Source organism: Salmo trutta, chromosome 11, assembly GCF_901001165.1.
Source record: "Salmo trutta chromosome 11, fSalTru1.1, whole genome shotgun sequence".
Taxonomy (NCBI): Eukaryota; Metazoa; Chordata; class Actinopteri; order Salmoniformes; family Salmonidae; genus Salmo; species Salmo trutta.
The window spans coordinates 7,512,123-7,529,364 of NC_042967.1; the positions used below are offsets into that span (position 1 = coordinate 7,512,123).

Sequence of the window (17,242 nt, forward strand, 5' to 3'; positions counted from 1 at the left end):
CGTTGTTCGTGAATTGATTCAAACCACTGACTCCCTGAACTTGCTTCCCGACTCAATAATGATTATATTTTATGATTACATTTGAATATAACAATAAAACAATATATCTAATAGCCTACAAAACTAACAATGTTGCTAGCCCTGTAATTGGTTTGATATTGTTGCTTAAATGTATCAGTCTTGTTTTTGGAAATGTGGAATCCACTCAGTGTGCCCTTTTTCTACCCCCCCCCAAAAACCGCCATCACACATTCACTTAACGGCTTTTCTCGTGTGGTAAAAACGCGCTGAGATCAACTCATAAGACTAACTCCTACTCACCGCTGAGAGTTGGGGGGGAGACGCTTAATAACTACCCTTTTAGGTCCTATTCTGAGCAGTGCGTAAATTAGGTCACAGTCGTACTTTCAGCGTGTTTCCTATGAGTAATTCTGAGACGCTTGATAACTACGGGCCCTGATCCTCGATTAGCACTTCTACTCTGAATCTGGGCCCCTATCCACAAAGCGTCTCAAAGGGTCTTAAGAATCCTGTTAACCTGTTTTCAGACAAAAAACTCCCAGCTCAGAGTATGTTTTAGGATGATGTTAAGACAAACTCTGAGCCAGGAGTAAAATAAACTCAAAGTTTCTCAGCTGGTAATCATGACAGTTTGAGGTACTGCAAAGGGAAAATAGGGATGACGCTCAAAGACATTGTCGCAAATTATGGGGAATAACCAACGGTGAAAAGCTATCGCCAGCTGTGAACTTTATAGGATACTTCATACAACCACGGTGAATGTGACTGCACATCAAATGTTGCGATGGTAAAGACGTTTATCATTTTCGCCTGACATGATCACTTCGCCTTCTCTTAATTCTTGCCTAATATGTTGGCATGCATAACCTTTTTTTTTTAAACAATTGACATTTTGAATAATCTGATAGGCATATTATACTGAATCACGCAGTATAATGGTTGTTAAAAGCAGAACTTTGATATTACCATTATATCCACACACTCCCATTTAACTCTAAATTGCTTTGGCACAGTAGGCATCAAGTTACTTGCCAATGTTGCATAAAACATTGAAAGGTCTAATCTTTACCCAACACAAGTAAAAGTTAACATAGCCCCTAGATGCTTTCAATTGCTCAATTTATAGGCATTCCCAATTTAGGCATTTTGTAACAATCTGTTATTCCCCTTGAAATAACACGGAAGTAGGTTCATGAAATAATTGAATGAAAAATACACTGAGTGTCCAAAACATTAACAACAGCTTCCTAATATTGAGTTTTGCCTTCAGAACAGCCTCAATTTGTCAGGGCATGGACTCAACAAGGAATCAAGTGTTCCTCAGGGATACTAGCCCATGTTGACTCCAATGCTTCCATCAGTTGTGTCAAGTTGGCTGGATGTCCTTTTGGTGGTGGACCATACTTGATACACAGGAAACTGTGTATCAAACTGTACCCATTCAAAGGCACTTAAATCTTTTGTCTTGCCCATTCACCCTCTGAATGGCACACATACACAATCCATGTCTCAATTGTCTCAAGGCTTAAAAATATATATATTTTTACCCGTCTCCTCCCCTTCATCTACACTGATTGAAGTGGATTTAACAGGTGACATCAATAAGGGATCATAGCTTTCACCTGGTCAGTCTGTAATGGAAAGAGCAAGTGTTCATAATGTTTTGTACACTCAATATATGATTATTTACTAGCCTAGTGGTTGTTACTAATTAGGCATGTCATGTGAATTAAACCTTGTGAAATCATTGTCAAAAGCGCAGACCTACATGGGAATACTGTTGCATGTAGGTCTAGATTATTTATATATTGATCATCTAGCAATATCAACACATTATTTCAACAACTCTAAAGAAATGTCCTGTCTATGGCACCGGAACCACTGACTCGCTGCCCTTTTCTATTAAGACACCTGCTGATAACTCTGGTTAGGAAACAACTGGTTAGGAAAGCTCATGAGGTCTCCTAAATATCTGTCAACTAGGTGGGACTCATGACTAAAGAGGTTTCAAGCATAGCTTTTATTTTTACCCTTAAGAGTAGGAGTAAAATGTCTCTATTCTCAGCACTTACGACCAATTTTCTACTCTGAGATGCTTTGTGGATACGGCCCCTGGTCTTGATTAATTTTGTCTTAAGTGTGGGATCATGCCTTTGAAGTATCAAACCATTAAAGAGTGTCAGATAGTCAAATCAACTAACACGCTTACAAAGTATCACATCAACTAACATGTTTGCATTGTACTCACAGCAATCCCTCATTGCCCAATCAGAAGATGCTCCATAGCAGGATGCTCATACCAGATTTCTTGATCCAACATCCTCTCACTCTGTATCTCTGACAGTCAGTAGACATGGAGGATGGGAAGCCTGATCTGCTGCTGGTCAAAGAGGAGACAATAGAGGATGGACCAGATCTGCTGAGTGGACTAAAGATGGGGGAGCAAGGTAAGAGAGAAATACATATAGCCTACATACAGTAATAGATCTTCAATGGGAATAGTGATGCACCTGGCTATTATTTTATATTTTTCTTTATTCACGAAATTAAATCAATACAACTTATGTTTACACACAAAAACACACATTGTATGAACTTCTCCAGGTAATTGACCAAAAAAACTGCATATGTAGAATTCTCTGCCATGTTTGTAAAGTCTATTTTGTAACCTCTTCTTGCAGGTGGTTTGCTGGAGGCTAACAGAGGAGACTGGGCGGCCATCTTGGATTCCCAGACTGGTGCAGCCAAGGACCCAGGGGACAACATCACTGAGCAGGCCAGGACCAGAGGTGACATAGTGGAGGTCAGTGGATGGGACAGCGTCCTCAACTCTGGAGTGGGGAACAACACTGTTAACCAGAAACAGACTGTCGAACACAAAACAACAACCAAACTTAGTTGCCATGACAACAGACTGGCTGAGACCAGGGCAAGGCATATATTTGGTCTGCAGGGACGGGGAGGTGTCCGTATGCGGCAGGAGAGGACAGACACAGACTCGGCTAGCGATGCTCCGTCCTGCTCCTATAGTTGTGATTCAGAGAGACTGATGGCACCTCAGGTTAACCCCCTAACAGATGCTGCCTTCAGCCTGCCTTCCATAGGATCTATCAACTGGAACATGGACCCTGCGACAACACAGACACTCCCTGGCCTTCATCCTCCTCACACTCTCCTAATGTTAAACCAGACCTCGGACAATGCCAGTGCCTCAACACCAAATGGCTACACAAGTCCATTGACAAATGACAGTAGTATTAACTCTATCTGCAGATCTGGCACCAAAGAGAAGCGCTTCCCGTGTTCATTCTGTGGGAAAGCCTTCACTTTCCCCAAACAGGTGGAGATCCACCAGAGGATGCACACGGGGGAGAAACCATTCGGCTGTCATCTTTGCCGGACCAGTTTCTCCCAATTGTCCAACCTGAAGAGGCACCAGAGGGTCCACACAGGGGAGAAGCCTTACAGCTGCCCTCAGTGTGAGAAGAGGTTCTCCCACCAGCACCATCTGAAGATACACCTGAAGGTCCACACAGGGGAAAGGCCTGTACGCACTGGGGAAAGAGTTTCTCGGAGAGGAGCTACCTCAGGATACACCAGCAGAAAATGCACACGGACAACGTATAGTGTGTGATACAGAATTTGTCACTTAAAAAAAAAGCCAAAAACAAATAAAGTATGTCTTCTCCTTCAGGGTCCCGTCTAATGCCTGGTGACTGGGTTCATACAAGGCCTGGGCCTGAATCTGGGTCTAGCCTTCCTCATTTACCTCATGGTTACCCCACCAATACAGACAGGGTCAGGATGGGCGTTCACCACAAGAGGTACCTAGCTTATAACACAGCACACAATGCCAACAACACCCAAACAATGACTAGAGGTCAAGGAGGGAGCTCAAAGACTAACCACCTGTCTACCTCCTCTAATGTCATTGGGTCACAACATGGGAGGCCGAGCATTAAGACGGACATCGACAAGCCGTATGCCTGCCTCACGTGTGTGAAGCACTTCGCTGAGGTGAACTATGTGAAGCAGCACCAGACCGTTCTCACCAAGGAGAGGGCCTTCAAGTGCAAACTGTTACAAGAGCTTCTCATTCCTGAGTAACATTATCAGACATGAGTGTCCACAATGGGGAGAAATCGTAGCAGTGTGGTTTGAGATGTACACAGGGAATATCTGGAAACTATTATTTAGCTGACATATTATACTAATGTGAAGTGTCTTGGGGTAAGAGGGTAATTGACCACATAATTCATTAAACCTTTGTTAACTTGTCATTTAAAATAGGCTTGTGTACCTGTTTTTAGAGACTAGGCTAGAATAAAGGACAGTTTAATATTGACCTTACTGAGGTGATGTAGATGGAATAAAGTAATTATTATTTTCTACTCAATTCTTGCTAACACTGTTCTTTCTAAAGAAGTCATTAAAATGCAAATCATTTTATAACATTTTTAACATCCGTTTTTCTGGATGTTTTTGTTGTTATTCTGGTCTCTCACTGTTCAAATAAACCTACCATTAAAATTATAGACTGATCATTTATTTGTCAGTGGGCAAACGTACAAAATCAGCAGGGGATCAAATACTTTTTTCCCCCACTGTATGCCAGACATGGTGAATCCGTTTCCATTTAGTGTGTTTCTGCTGGTCAGAAAAGGCGTGTCTCACCTGAATTTATGAATATAATGTGTCTTGCATTGATGTGCCACCTGTCAAAAGGAGTCATTTTTGGAGTCTTGGAAGAAGTCGACATTGCTCTACTGAGGAATGAATCGTGTGGTAAATGGCACGAAGAAGAGTTTCTCTGTCCTTGTTTTTTTTTATGTGGAGTGTCTCCCAACCCGAGTGCAGCTGGGATATGTGTACTATCCTGTGAGAGCCTTTGTATACAGACTTCTTAATAAACTGATGGAGAAGCTATTTATGTCAAAAGGATAAAAAAATAATAATAATAATTTGAGTCACTTCCTGAATTGCAGTAAAATCAACAGGGAAGCCAATCTAGGGGGGAAATGCCATATTACAACCTATGTGTTGTGATAATTGTGTACTCCTCTAAGAAAACCAATGGTCCAAACCTAATTTCTCTATCGTAATCTGTTGAAAAGTTATTGGAGCTTTTACCCTTGTAAAATGGCCAAGATTAGGTTGACTAAATCAATGGAGGCCAGAGGGGAAAAAAAGCTAAAAAGATCTTGAAAATAGTATTGTGTCAGTTAGGCTGGATGCTGTGTGAGAATTGTGACAAACTGACAGGCTCACCTATTGAATTCATCTTTCTTTTAGAATCCAAAGGACTGAATTCATCTTTCTTTTCAAATCCGAAGGACATAAAACAATATAGAGGTAAGATAGATATCGATTGAGACATTATTTTCAGATTTTAGTATACGCTTTTCATAATAAATTCAGCTTGTGTCATGTTAATTCCTCAAAAGTCACCGCAAGAAGCGGCACTGCTGTCAACAGAGCATGCTGCTTATTATCGGACGTTTTATGTTTCCGAAATGTAATTTTTTTTCTTAATTTCTTCTTTATTTAACCAGGTAGACCAGTTGAGAACAAGTTCTCATTTACAACTGCGACCTGGCCAAGATGAAGTAAAGTAGTGCAACAAAAACAACAACAGAGTTACACATGGGATAAACAAACGTACAGTCAATAACACAATAGAAAAATCTGTATACAGTGTGCGCAAATGAAGTAAGGAGGTAAGGCAATAAATAGGCCAATAGTGGCAAAGTAATTACAATTTAGCAATTTACATTGGAGTGATATGTGCAAGTAGAAATACTGGTGTGCAAAAGAGCAGAAAAACAAATATGGGGATGAGGTAGGTAGTTGGTTGGATGGGCTATTTACAGATGGGCTGTGTACAGCTGCAGCGATCGGTAAGCTGCTCTGACAGCTGACGCTTAAAGTTAGTGAGGGAGATACAGTTGAAGTTTACATACACTTAGGTTGGAGTCATTAAAACTTGTTTTTCAACCACTCCACACATTTCTTGTTAACAAACTATAGTTTTGGCAAGTCGGTTAGGACATCTACTTTGTGCCTGACAAGTAATTTTTCCAACAATTGTTTACAGACAGATTATTTCACTTATAATTCACTTATTAACAATTCCAGTGGGTCAGAAGTTTACATACACTAAAATCACGGTGTCTTTAAATTTTCTGGAAAATTCCAGAAAATGATGTCATGGCTTTAGAAGCTTCTGATAGGCTAATTGACATCATTTGAGTCAATTGGAGGTGTACCTGTGGATGTAATTCAAGGCCTACCTTCAAACTCAGTGTCTCTTTGCTTGACATCATGGGAAAATCAAAAGAAATCAGCCAAGACCACAGAAAAAAATTATAGACCTCCACAAGTCTGGTTCATCCTTGGGAGCAATTTCCAAACGCCTTAAGGTACCACGTTCATCTGTACAAACAATAGTACGCAAGTATAAACACCATGGGACCACGCAGCCGTCATACCGCTCAGGAAGGAGACTCGTTCTGTCTCCTAGACATGAACGTACTTTGGTGCGAAAAGTGCAAATCAATCCCAGAACAACAGCAAAGGACCTTGTGAAGATGCTGGAGGAAACAGTTACAAAAGTATCTATATCCACAGTAAAACGAATCCAATAGACATAACCTGAAAGGCCGCTCAGCAAGGAAGAAGCCACTGCTCCAAAACCGCCATAAAAAAGCCAGACTACGGTTTGCAACTGCACATGGGGACAAAGATCGTACTTTTTGGAGAAATGTCCTCTGGTCTGATGAAACAAAAATAGAACTGTTTGGCCATAATGACCATCGTTATGTTAGGAGGAAAAAGGGGGAGGCTTGCAAGCTGAAGAACACCATCCCAACCGTGAAGCACAGGGGTGGCAGCATCATGTTGTGGGGGTGCTTTGCTGCAGGAGGGACTGGTGCACTTCACAAAATAAATGGCATCATGAGGATGGAAAATGATGTGGATATATTGAAGCAACATCTCAAGACATCAGTCAGGAAGTGAAAGCTTGGTCGCAAATGGGTCTTCCAAATGGACAATGACCCCAAGCATACTTCCAAAGTTATGGCAAAATGGCTTAAGGACAACAAAGTCAAGGTATTGGAGTGGCCATCACAAAGCCCTGAACTCAACCCTATATAAAAGTTGTGGGCAGAACTGAAAAAGCGTGTGCGAGCAAGGAGGCCTACAAACCTGACTCAGTTACACCAGCTCTGTCAGGAGGAATGGGCCAAAATTCACCCAACTTATTGTGGGAAGCTTGTGGAAGGCTACCCAAAAACGTTTGACCCAAGTTAAACAATTTTAAAGGCAATGTTACAAAATACTAATTGAGTGTATGTAAACTTCTGACCCACTGGGAATGTGATGAAATAAATAAAAGCTGAAATAAATCACTCTACTGTTATTCTGACATTTCACATTCTTAAAATAAAGTGGTGATCCAAACCGACCTAAGACAGGAAATTTTACTAGGATTACTAGGATTTTACTAGGAATTGTGAAAAACTGAGTATATATTTGTATATAGTTTGTATTTGGCTAAGGTGTATGTAAACTTCTGACTTCAACTGTATAAGTCTCCAACTTCAGTGATTTTTTGCAATTCGTTCCAGTCATTGGCAGCAGAGAACTGGAAGGAAAGGTGTCCAAAGTAGGTGTTTGGCTTTGGGGATGACCAGTGAAATATACCTGCTGGAGCACGTGCTACGGGTGGGTGTTGCTATGGTGACCAGTGAGCTGAGATAAGGCGGAGCTATACCTAGCAAAGATGTATAGATGACCTGGAGCCAGTGGGTTTGGCGACAAATATGTAGCGAGGACCAGCCAACAAGAGCATACAGGTAGCAGTGGTGGGTAGTATATGGGACTTTGGTGACAAAACGGATGGCACTGTGATAGACTGCATCCAATTTGCTGAGTAGAGTGTTGGAGGCTAATTTGTAAATGACATCGCCAAAGTCAAGGATCGGTAGGATAGTCAGTTTTACGAGGGTAAGTTTGGCAGCATGAGTAAAGGAGGCTTTGTTGCGAAATAGGAAGCCGATTCTAGATTTAATTTTGGATTGGAGATGCTTAATGTGTATCTGGAAGGAGAGTTTACAGTCTAGCCAGACACCTAGGTATTTATAGTTGTTCACATATTCTAATTCAGAACCGTCCAGAGTAGTGATGCTAGTCAGGCGGGCGGGTGCAGGCAGTGATCGGTTGAAGAGCATCCATTTCGTTTTACTAGCATTTAAGAGCAGTTGGAGGCCACGGAAGGAGTGTTGTATGGCGTTGATGCTCGTTTGGAGGTTTGTTAAGACAGTGTCCAAAGAAGAGGTGGATCAAAGAATCACTCGCAGCAAGAGCGACATCATTGATATATACAGAGAAAAGAGTCGGCCCGAGAATTGAACCCTGTGGCACCCCCATAGAGACTGCCAGAGGTCCGGACAACAGGCCCTCCGATTTGACACACTGAACTCTGTCTGAGAAGTAGTTAGTGAACCAGACGAGGCAGTCATTAGAGAAACCAAGGCTGTTGAGTCTGCAGATAAGAATACAGTGATTGACAGAGTCGAAAGCCTTGGCCAGGTCGATGAAGACGGCTGCACAGTACTGTCTTTTACTGAGCGAGTTAGAACATGAAGAATCATATTTGTCTTGGTAAAACGTATTTTATAACATAAGGAAGTGAAATTTCATCACCACACCATAAGGAAGTGAAATTATCACCACAGCGCGTTTAGTGGGTGGACACCCTATAATATGCTAACTCCAGGCTGTAGCCAGATGTACAAAAATGTATTATTGTGGATTCTGTCACCAAGGGCCTTCAGACACAACAAGGAAGCTACGGGTAATTTGACCCAAATATTGATTTAGCATTTACTATCCCTTTAAAACCTCCCAGTTTGACCACACCCAGTAGGTGGCAACAATACACCATTTTTGTGTAGTCCGCCGATAAAACCTCAAAGAAGACGACGTAAACAGAAGTAAGCCGTGACCAAAAACTATTTCCACGTTTGCGTTTTTGTTGTCATTTAGACGTTTATTAACACCCTGCAACTCAAAATATGACTCATTTAACTGCATAGCATCACAAACTTACCCCAGGTATTATTTAATTCGCTTTGGAGACAGGACTTGGTTGATAGATGTTATCTAAGTAACGCTAACTAGCTAGTTGCTAAAGTTACCTAACAATGGCTATGGTTTTTCACACTCAAATAGCCTCCATTATGGAGGTGTTAGCGAATGCTGCGGTGGCAGAGATCTGTAAACTCGTAGACGACGACTATGCAGTGTTTCGTTTGGAAATAACTCAAAGCCAGAAAGAAAACAGGGCATTGCGGAGGAAACTACAGCTACAGGAACTGAAGAAGGTGGCACGGGAGCGCGCAGAAAGGACAATGCGAGAGCGCGTCATCGCCAGTCGTTTCAGTAGTGTCAAGATCCTCGACCGATACAGAGGAATTGCAAGAGGTACATTTTGCATGAGGCTGCGTGGCCTGTCTCCCCGTTACCCTCTACACGTGACTTTGTGTTAACCACATATGGTTAACCAGAATTGGGTCTTGGTTCGTTTTTGGATAGTATGCAATAGCCTAATTCCCCTGATTACTTGCAATATAGTGTTGAGCATTGACAGTAGCTAACCTAATCACCTCTTTTCCCCCAATCACTCTCTTGGGTGAATTACATCTCACTGGAGGCCACGTGAGCTTTGTGAAGCCAGCAGGACACAATACATGGAGAGATGACCAACCAATCACTGTTGATGAGGGGAGTGGAACCTCAACCCAGCAAGTTATCATCATAGAGGTTAGTGTAATAGTATTAAATCAAAATTACAGTACATTTCAGAAAGGCTCCCATCAGCTATTCATTTGCTTACATGTACATCCTCATTTATCTGCCATAAGGGAGCGAGCTTGTGTGACTTCTCTACGACATTGTTACCCAATTCTACTCCCGAGTGGCACAGTGATATAAGGCACTGCATCTCAGTGCAAGAAGCGTCACTACAGTCCCTGGTTCGAATCCAGGCTGAATGACATCCGGCCATGATTGGGAGTCTCATAGGGCGGCGCACAATTGGCCCAGCGTCGCCCGGGTTTGGCCGGGGTAGGCCATCATTGTAAATAAGAATTTGTACTTAACTGACTTGCCTACCTAAATAAAGGTTAAATAACATTTTAAAAATACCGTCAACCCCCCTTCTTGTGTCAGTCTGCAGATGTAGAGTCTGCAGGTCCTGTGGTCAAGCTGGAGAGATCTGAAGGAGAGCACATCCAGACTGGAGTGCCCCTTGTAGCCACAGAGGACCCCACCACCGCCCCAGCGGCGCCAAGGACCCGACGCAGCATCATGAAGGTCGGTGGAACGCTGAATGCCGTCCTCAAGTCAGAGACCGACACCAAGAATTTAATGGGTCAGGGGCGACTGGGCTGTCCTCCTGCTCTCCGCTCAGAATATTTACTTGACGGTAACCCGAGCCCGAGGATGGATCTGTCCCATCAGGACTCAGGTGACACGTTACAGATTGGCAATGATCCGTCTTGTTCATACGCTACAGAGATGATACCTAGTGACATGCCTGTCGGCTTAGATACACAGACTAATCCAATGAGAGGGGACTGGAACCAGTACAGTAGTAGTGTCAACTCTGAAGGGTCCCTAGATAAGAAAGGGGAGGTTATAGTCCTTGATGAGGTGACTGTGAAAGTGGAGGGTGACTCTCCTCTGACATGGAATGCAAACGAGACTCACTTTGGAGAAGGACACACACAGGGCAACACCAATGACTTCTCAGACTACAGAAAAAGCTTAGAGACCAATCTAACTGTCGCAACCCACTCCCCTTTACACACGCTCAGGGATCGCGACCCACTGTCCACGCCGATGGCATCTTCCGATTCACAATACCTTTTCGATCAGGTATTGATCTCAAAGGATCAAAGGGCCAAAGCACGGGGAGGGGGAGCCACATCAGGAAATAGTAAAGAGAAACGGTTCCTTTGCATGTTCTGTAACAAAGGCTTCAGCAGCTCCCAGAAGGTGGAGATCCACCAGAGGGTCCACACAGGGGAGAAACCATTCAGCTGTACCCAGTGTCATATGCGCTTCACCCAGGCTGGTGACCTGAAGAGGCACCAGAGAGTCCACACAGGGGTAAAACCTTTCAGCTGTACCCAGTGTCACATGAGCTTCGCCCAGGCTGGCAACCTGAAGAGGCACCAGAGGGTCCACACAGGGGAGAAAACAGCAACCCCCTAGTGTGAGAAGAGGTTCTCCCACCAACACCAACTGAACATGCACTTATAAGTCCACACGGGAGAAAGGCCGTTCGCCTGTACGCGCTACGAGAAGAGGTTCTCAGAGTATACACCAGCAGAAAAAAAAAACATTCCACGCATTGACCTAGAAATTAACCATTCCACTCGATAGCTTCTGACATTTAGATCAAACCCTGCATTAAAGACGAAGATGAATGTTAATTGGTGTCAGCAGAAAAGATCCACAGATGCATTTGGAATAACGAGAGTAGCAAATTTCAGTGTTGAATATTCCTGGGTTGAATATTGAATCCAGACCTGTGATGTATAAGCCTAAAAGGTCTGTTTCATAGTGTTTGTACTGTGTAGGATATATGATGTTCAAGTACAGAATATTTTTCCCAAGACACTTTTAATGAGTAAATGAATGCAGATTTTTAGTTGAGACGTGCATGTGTGGTTTTCATATGGTGTATTTAAAAAAAAGGTTTGTTTAATAAACACAAAATGGGACTTTTCTTTTATTGAGACTCTTTAGTATACATCACATCTGATCTCACCATATTCTTAAAACATCAGGCAGCGCTTTATAACCAATACACATGTATAAAAAATTTTAAAAAAAGGCCATTCCAGCCAACCGGACGCAATTGAATAGCCGTTTTTACATGGTCCTTCGTATCGCCGGATTCTGACTTGGCTACGGTTAAGATGTTCCATTACCCAAAACAGAATTAAATTCTGTGCCCAAAAGAGAATAAAATTCTGCGCCCAGGAGGCAGATGAGTTATCCTGCCCTGCAAAGCCATATGAGGCTGTTGTCACCACCCACAACACACGGACGAAGCAGTCGAGTCCCAGAAGATGAGCTGTGAGGTCTTACACACCTCTCTCATCACACAGTCAACCATTGGTCAGGTTGTGACCACCCTCACCAGCTGGGAGCTGCTGAGTGACTACGAGGACCTGCCCTGTAAAAGAGAAGAGATCAGGAGAGCATACTCTAAGGTACGGCTGTCAAACATATGGCCCACAGCTATACATTTTTTATATAATTTTCTTGGGGTTGGAGGGAAACAAACTCAATATACATAAAAATGACAAATCGAAACTGTAGAAATGATAATGGACTTACATTTACAGGACATTCAAAGAGTATTCAGATCCCTTGACTTTTTCCGCATTTTGTTACGTTACAGCTTTATTCTAAAATGGATTACATTGAGAGAAAACAATCTACACACAATACCCCATAATGACAAAGCAAAAATGTTGCCAATTTATTGAGAATAAAAAAACTGAAATCACATTTACATATATAAAGTATTCAGACCCTTTACTCAGTACTTTGTTGAAGCACCTTTGGCAGCGATTACAGCCTCGAGTCTTCTTGGGTATGATGCTACAAGCTTGGCACACCTGTTTTGGGGAAGTTTCTCCCATTTTTCTCTGCAGATCCTCTCAACCTCTGTCAGGTTGGATGGGAACGTCACTGCACAGCTATTTTCAGGTCTCACCAGAGATGTTTGATCGGGTTCAAGTCCGGGCTCTGGCTGGGCCACTCAAGGACATTTAGAGACTTGTCCCGAAGCCACTCCTGCGTTGTCTTGGCAGCGTGCTTAGGGTTGTTGTCCTTTTGGAAGGTGAACCTTCACCCCAGTCTGAGGTCCTGATTGCTCTGGAGCAGGTTTTCATCAAGGATCGATCTGTACTTCGCTCCGTTCATCTTTCCCTCGATCATGACTGGTCTCCCAGTCCCTGCCGCTGAAGAAAATACCCACAGCCTGATGCTGCCACCACCATGCATCACCATAGGGATGGTGCAAGATTTCCGCTTGGCATTCAGGCCAAAGAGTTCAATCTTGGTTTCATCAGACCAGAGAATCAGAGTCCTTTAGGTGCTTTTTGACAAACTCCCACTGGGCTATCATGTGCCTTTTTACTGAGGAGTGGCTTCCATCTGGCCACTACCATAACATCCTGATTGGTGGAGTGCCGCAAAGATGGTTGTCCTTCTGGAAGCTTCTCCCATCTCCACAGAGGAACTCTGGAGCTCTGTCAGAGTGACCATCAGGTTCTTGGTCACCTCCCTGACCAAGGCCCTTCTCCCCTGATCAGTTTGTCCGGGCGGCCAGCTCTAGGAAGAGTCTTGGTGGTTCCAAACTTATTCCATTTAAGATTGATGGAGGCCACTGTGTTCTTGGGGACCTTCCAATGCTGCAGACATTTTTGGTACCCTTCCCAGATCTGTGCCTTGACACAATCCTGTCTCTGAGCTCTACGGACAATTTCTTCGACCTCATGGCTTGGTTTTTGCTCTGACATGCACTGTTAACTGTAGGACATTATATTGACATTTACATTTTTACATTTTAGTCATTTAGCAGATGCTCTTATCCAGAGCAACTTACAGTAGTGAATGCATACATTTCTTTTTTTCCCCGGTACTGGTCCCCCGTGGGAATCAAACCCACAACCCTGGTGTTGCAAACACCATGCTCTACCAACTGAGCCACACGGGACCTAGTGACAGGTGTGTGCCTTTCCAAATCATGTCCAATCAATCGAATTTACCACAAGTGGACTCCAATCAAGTTGTAGAAACATCTCAAGGATGATCAATGGAAAAGGATTAACCTGAGCTAAATTTCAAGTCTCATAGGAAAGGGTCAGAATACTTATGTAAATAAGGTATCTGTTTTGTATTTATTTTGTATTTTTTTAATTTGCCAAAAATTCTCTAAACCTGTTTTCGCTTTGCCATTATGGTGTGTGTGTAGATTGAGGGAAACATTTTATTTAATACATTTTAGAATGAGGTTGTAGCAACAAAATGTGGAAAAAGTCAAGGGGTCTGAATACTTTCCGAATGCACTCTATACAGTTTCTTCACTGAAATTAAAGCTAGACATTCAGGGAGTATCGACAATTCTCAAAATGATGGATAGAGTACTATCTTCAGCAAATTTTGATGGCGAAGAAATACATTTTCATTGCGGCCCTAGGACTCGAGTCACGGGAGTCCGCTTCTGCTCCCCAGCAGATCAACAACTCCAGAGTGCACAGTCCACCACACCACGGTCCCCTCCTCAGCCAGATTGTCAACAAGCAATAGTTAAGGAGACTCCTGTTCCAGTCGTGGTGCCACAGCCAGCCGCTGCCATTGAGCCTGTTCTGGCTGCCGTTGTGGAGTTGTCCTCTCCTACCAGAGGTGACCCCGTGCTAGTCGAGACTGACGCTCGGGTGCCCAATGTTCGATTGTCTGCTACCCTGGAACCTTCAGCCACGAAGTCTCTACCTGCTCCTGGCACGGATCCCAAGCCAGTGGTGGATCCCTTGCCTGCACCTAGGCTACAGCCTCAGCCTGTAGCAACTGCTGATGTTAAGTGCAGCCGGACGTTGGGGGCCTCTCCTGCCACCGCTGGTGGGATCAGCCCCGTCCTGTCTTCAAAGTTAACCTCTCTCGGGTATGTGGGAAATCGTCCCACCTAGTCAACAGCCAGTGGAATCGAGTGGCGCGATATTCAAAAAACTTAAAAATGCTATAACTTCAATTTCTCAAACATATGACTATTTTACACCATTTTAAAGACAAGACTCGTTAATCTAACCACATTGTCCGATTTCAAAAAGGCTTTACAACGAAAGCAAAACATTAGATTATGTCAGGAGAGTACCCAGCCAGAAATAATCACACACCCATTTTTCAAGCTAGCATATAATGTCACAAAAACCAAAACCACAGCTAAATGCAGCACTAACCTTTGATGATCTTCATCAGATGACACTCCTAGGACATTATGTTATACAATACATGCATGTTTTGTTCAATCAAGTTCATTTTTATATCAAAAAACAGCTTTTTACATTAGCATGTGACGTTCAGAACTAGCAAACATACCGAAAACTTCCGGTGAATTTACTAAATTACTCACGATAAACGTTCAAAAAACCTAAATTATTTTAAGAATTATAGATACAGAACTCCTTTATGCAATCGCGGTGTCAGATTTTAAAATAGCTTTTCGGCAAAAGCACATTTTGCAATATTCTGAGTAGATAGCCCGGCCATCACGGGCTAGCTAATTTGACACCCACCAAGTTTGGCGTTCACTAAACTCAGAATTACTATAAGAAAAATTGGATTACCTTTGCTGTTCTTCGTCAGAATGCACTCCCAGGACTTCTACGTCAACCACAAATGTTGTTTTGGTTCAAAATAATCCATAGTTATGTTCAAATATCCTCTGTTTTGTCCGTGCGTTCAGGTCCCTATCCGAACGGTGACCTGCGGACGCATGTCGGGACAAAAAAATTCAAAATATTCCATTACCGTACTTCGAAGCATGTCAAACGCTGTTTAAAATCAATTTTTATGCGATTTTTCTCGTAAAATAGCGATAATATTCCAACCGGGAGACGTTGTTTTCGTTCAAAGACTGAAAGAAGAAAATGGACTCTTCACGTGTACCCGTCTCATTGTTCTCAGATCGACCACTATCCAAATGCGCTACTGTTTTTCAGCCAGGGACTGCAGAGTCATCATTCCCCATTCTGGCGCCTTCTGAGAGCCTATGGGAGCCTTAGAAAATGTCACGTTACAGCAGAGATCCTCTGTTTTCGATAAAGAGGCTATAGAAGGCCAAGAAATGGTCAGACAGGGCACTTCCTGTATAGAATCTTCTCAGGTTTTGGCCTGCCATATGAGTTATGTTATACTCACAGACACCATTCAAACAGTTTTAGAAACTTGAGGGTGTTTTCTATCCAAATCAAACAATTATATGCATATTCTAGTTTCTGGGCAGGAGTAATAACCAGATTAAATCGGGTACGTTTTATCCGGACGTGAAAATACTGCCCCCTACCCAAGAGAGGTTAAGCCAGCTGCCGTCAAGGTCCGAACCTCAGCCACAAGGACTCAGCCCACTCCTGTGGGCCCGCCCTTGCAGTCACAGCCTGGTGGGAGCTGCAGGTCCTATGCCCGGGGTCCCTCCTGATAGCACCCTGGTAGCTCCAGTCTGAGGGTTCTGCAACCTCCAGATCTTCCAGACCTGGACTCAGAGGCCTCTCCAGTCCTTTAGGATCAGAGTTCCCCTCCTTCCTGGTAGGGTTGGGTTTAGAGTTCCCTGCCTCCCCAGTAGGGTTTATGTCTGCCTCATAAGTGTAGAGTTCCGTGCCTTCCTGTTAGGTCCAGTCTATCCTGCCCCCTTGGTAGGCTCTCAGTTTCCGGCCGTACCCAGTCTTCAGTTTTTGGCCCTAGTTGCAGGTTCACACTGTTCTGACTTAGGTTCCTGGACTCCTGCCTTAGTGCTAGGCCCCCAGTTATCTGCTGTTCTAGGTCCACAGCCACCTGCACTAGTAGCCCCTAAGTTTGCTGCTCTGTCAGGCCCTAGGCACCCTACCCTGCTAAGCCCAACGTTTGCTTTGCAGTCAGGTTTTCAGTCTCCTTCACAGATCTCAGCCCCCTGCCTTATTAGGTATGCAGCGTCCTATCCCGCCAGGCTTAGAGCCCCCTGCCATGCTAGGCCCTAAGTTAACTGCCCCATTGCAGGTCTGCAGTCGCCTTCCCTGCTTAGATTGCAGCCACCTGCCTGAGTTGGTAGACAGTTGCCTAGCCCACCAGGCTGAAGGTGTTCGCATGCTTCCCAGCCGAAACAGTTCGGTAGAGTTTGTGAATATATTTTGATGACATTTGGTGATGTTTTTGTTAGTTTTGGACATCAGTGAGTGTTTTTTCGGCTGTTCGGGCACACATTTTTTCTGGAGGCAATCAGAAGTTCGGAGCCGAAGTCTACGCACCTTCATCAGTGATTGGCCAACAGTAGGGATTCTTCAATAAAGTCTGTTGTCGTTCAACGAGAGACGACTCGTTTTCGTCAAAAAATACTGCACCAAACATCTTAGACGTAAAACTGCGCGACTAAGATCTATTCGGTAAA

The 17,242-nt window shown here is 43.5% G+C and overlaps 2 protein-coding genes and 1 long non-coding RNA gene across 6 annotated transcripts; 2 read left to right on the forward strand and 1 right to left on the reverse strand.

Annotated features, from left to right (window-relative positions):
- Nucleotides 1-1,721: 1,721 nt before the first annotated feature.
- LOC115201918 (zinc finger protein 8-like) lies at nt 1,722-5,353 on the forward strand. Of its 2 annotated transcripts, XM_029765807.1 has the most exons (3): nt 1,722-2,468; nt 2,703-2,824; nt 5,314-5,353. In XM_029765807.1, the coding sequence occupies exons 1-3, from the start codon at nt 2,375-2,377 to the stop codon at nt 5,326-5,328; spliced, it is 231 nt and encodes a 76-aa protein (XP_029621667.1). In that variant the 5' UTR covers nt 1,722-2,374; the 3' UTR covers nt 5,329-5,353. The 2 variants fall into 2 exon arrangements, with proteins under 2 accessions (XP_029621667.1, XP_029621666.1); XM_029765806.1 differs by lacking the exon at nt 5,314-5,353 and having other exon boundaries at nt 1,728-2,468; nt 2,703-4,482.
- LOC115201965 (uncharacterized) lies at nt 2,539-9,199 on the reverse strand. The gene is made up of 2 exons (XR_003879867.1): nt 9,134-9,199; nt 2,539-2,852 (listed from the first exon to the last, which is right to left on the reverse strand). It is a non-coding gene; the product is annotated as an uncharacterized LOC115201965 (long non-coding RNA).
- On the forward strand, nt 8,574-11,818 carry LOC115201876 (zinc finger protein 227-like). Of its 3 annotated transcripts, none has more exons than XM_029765756.1 (3): nt 8,574-9,507; nt 9,734-9,846; nt 10,255-11,818. In XM_029765756.1, exons 1-3 carry the CDS (start codon nt 9,228-9,230, stop codon nt 11,299-11,301), a joined length of 1,440 nt encoding a protein of 479 aa, XP_029621616.1. In that variant the 5' UTR covers nt 8,574-9,227; the 3' UTR covers nt 11,302-11,818. The 3 variants fall into 3 exon arrangements, 2 of the variants coding, with proteins under 2 accessions (XP_029621616.1, XP_029621617.1); XM_029765757.1 differs by having other exon boundaries at nt 9,737-9,846; XR_003879842.1 differs by lacking the exon at nt 10,255-11,818 and adding an exon at nt 9,948-10,059 and having other exon boundaries at nt 9,385-9,846.
- The last annotated feature ends 5,424 nt before the right edge of the window (nt 11,819-17,242 follow it).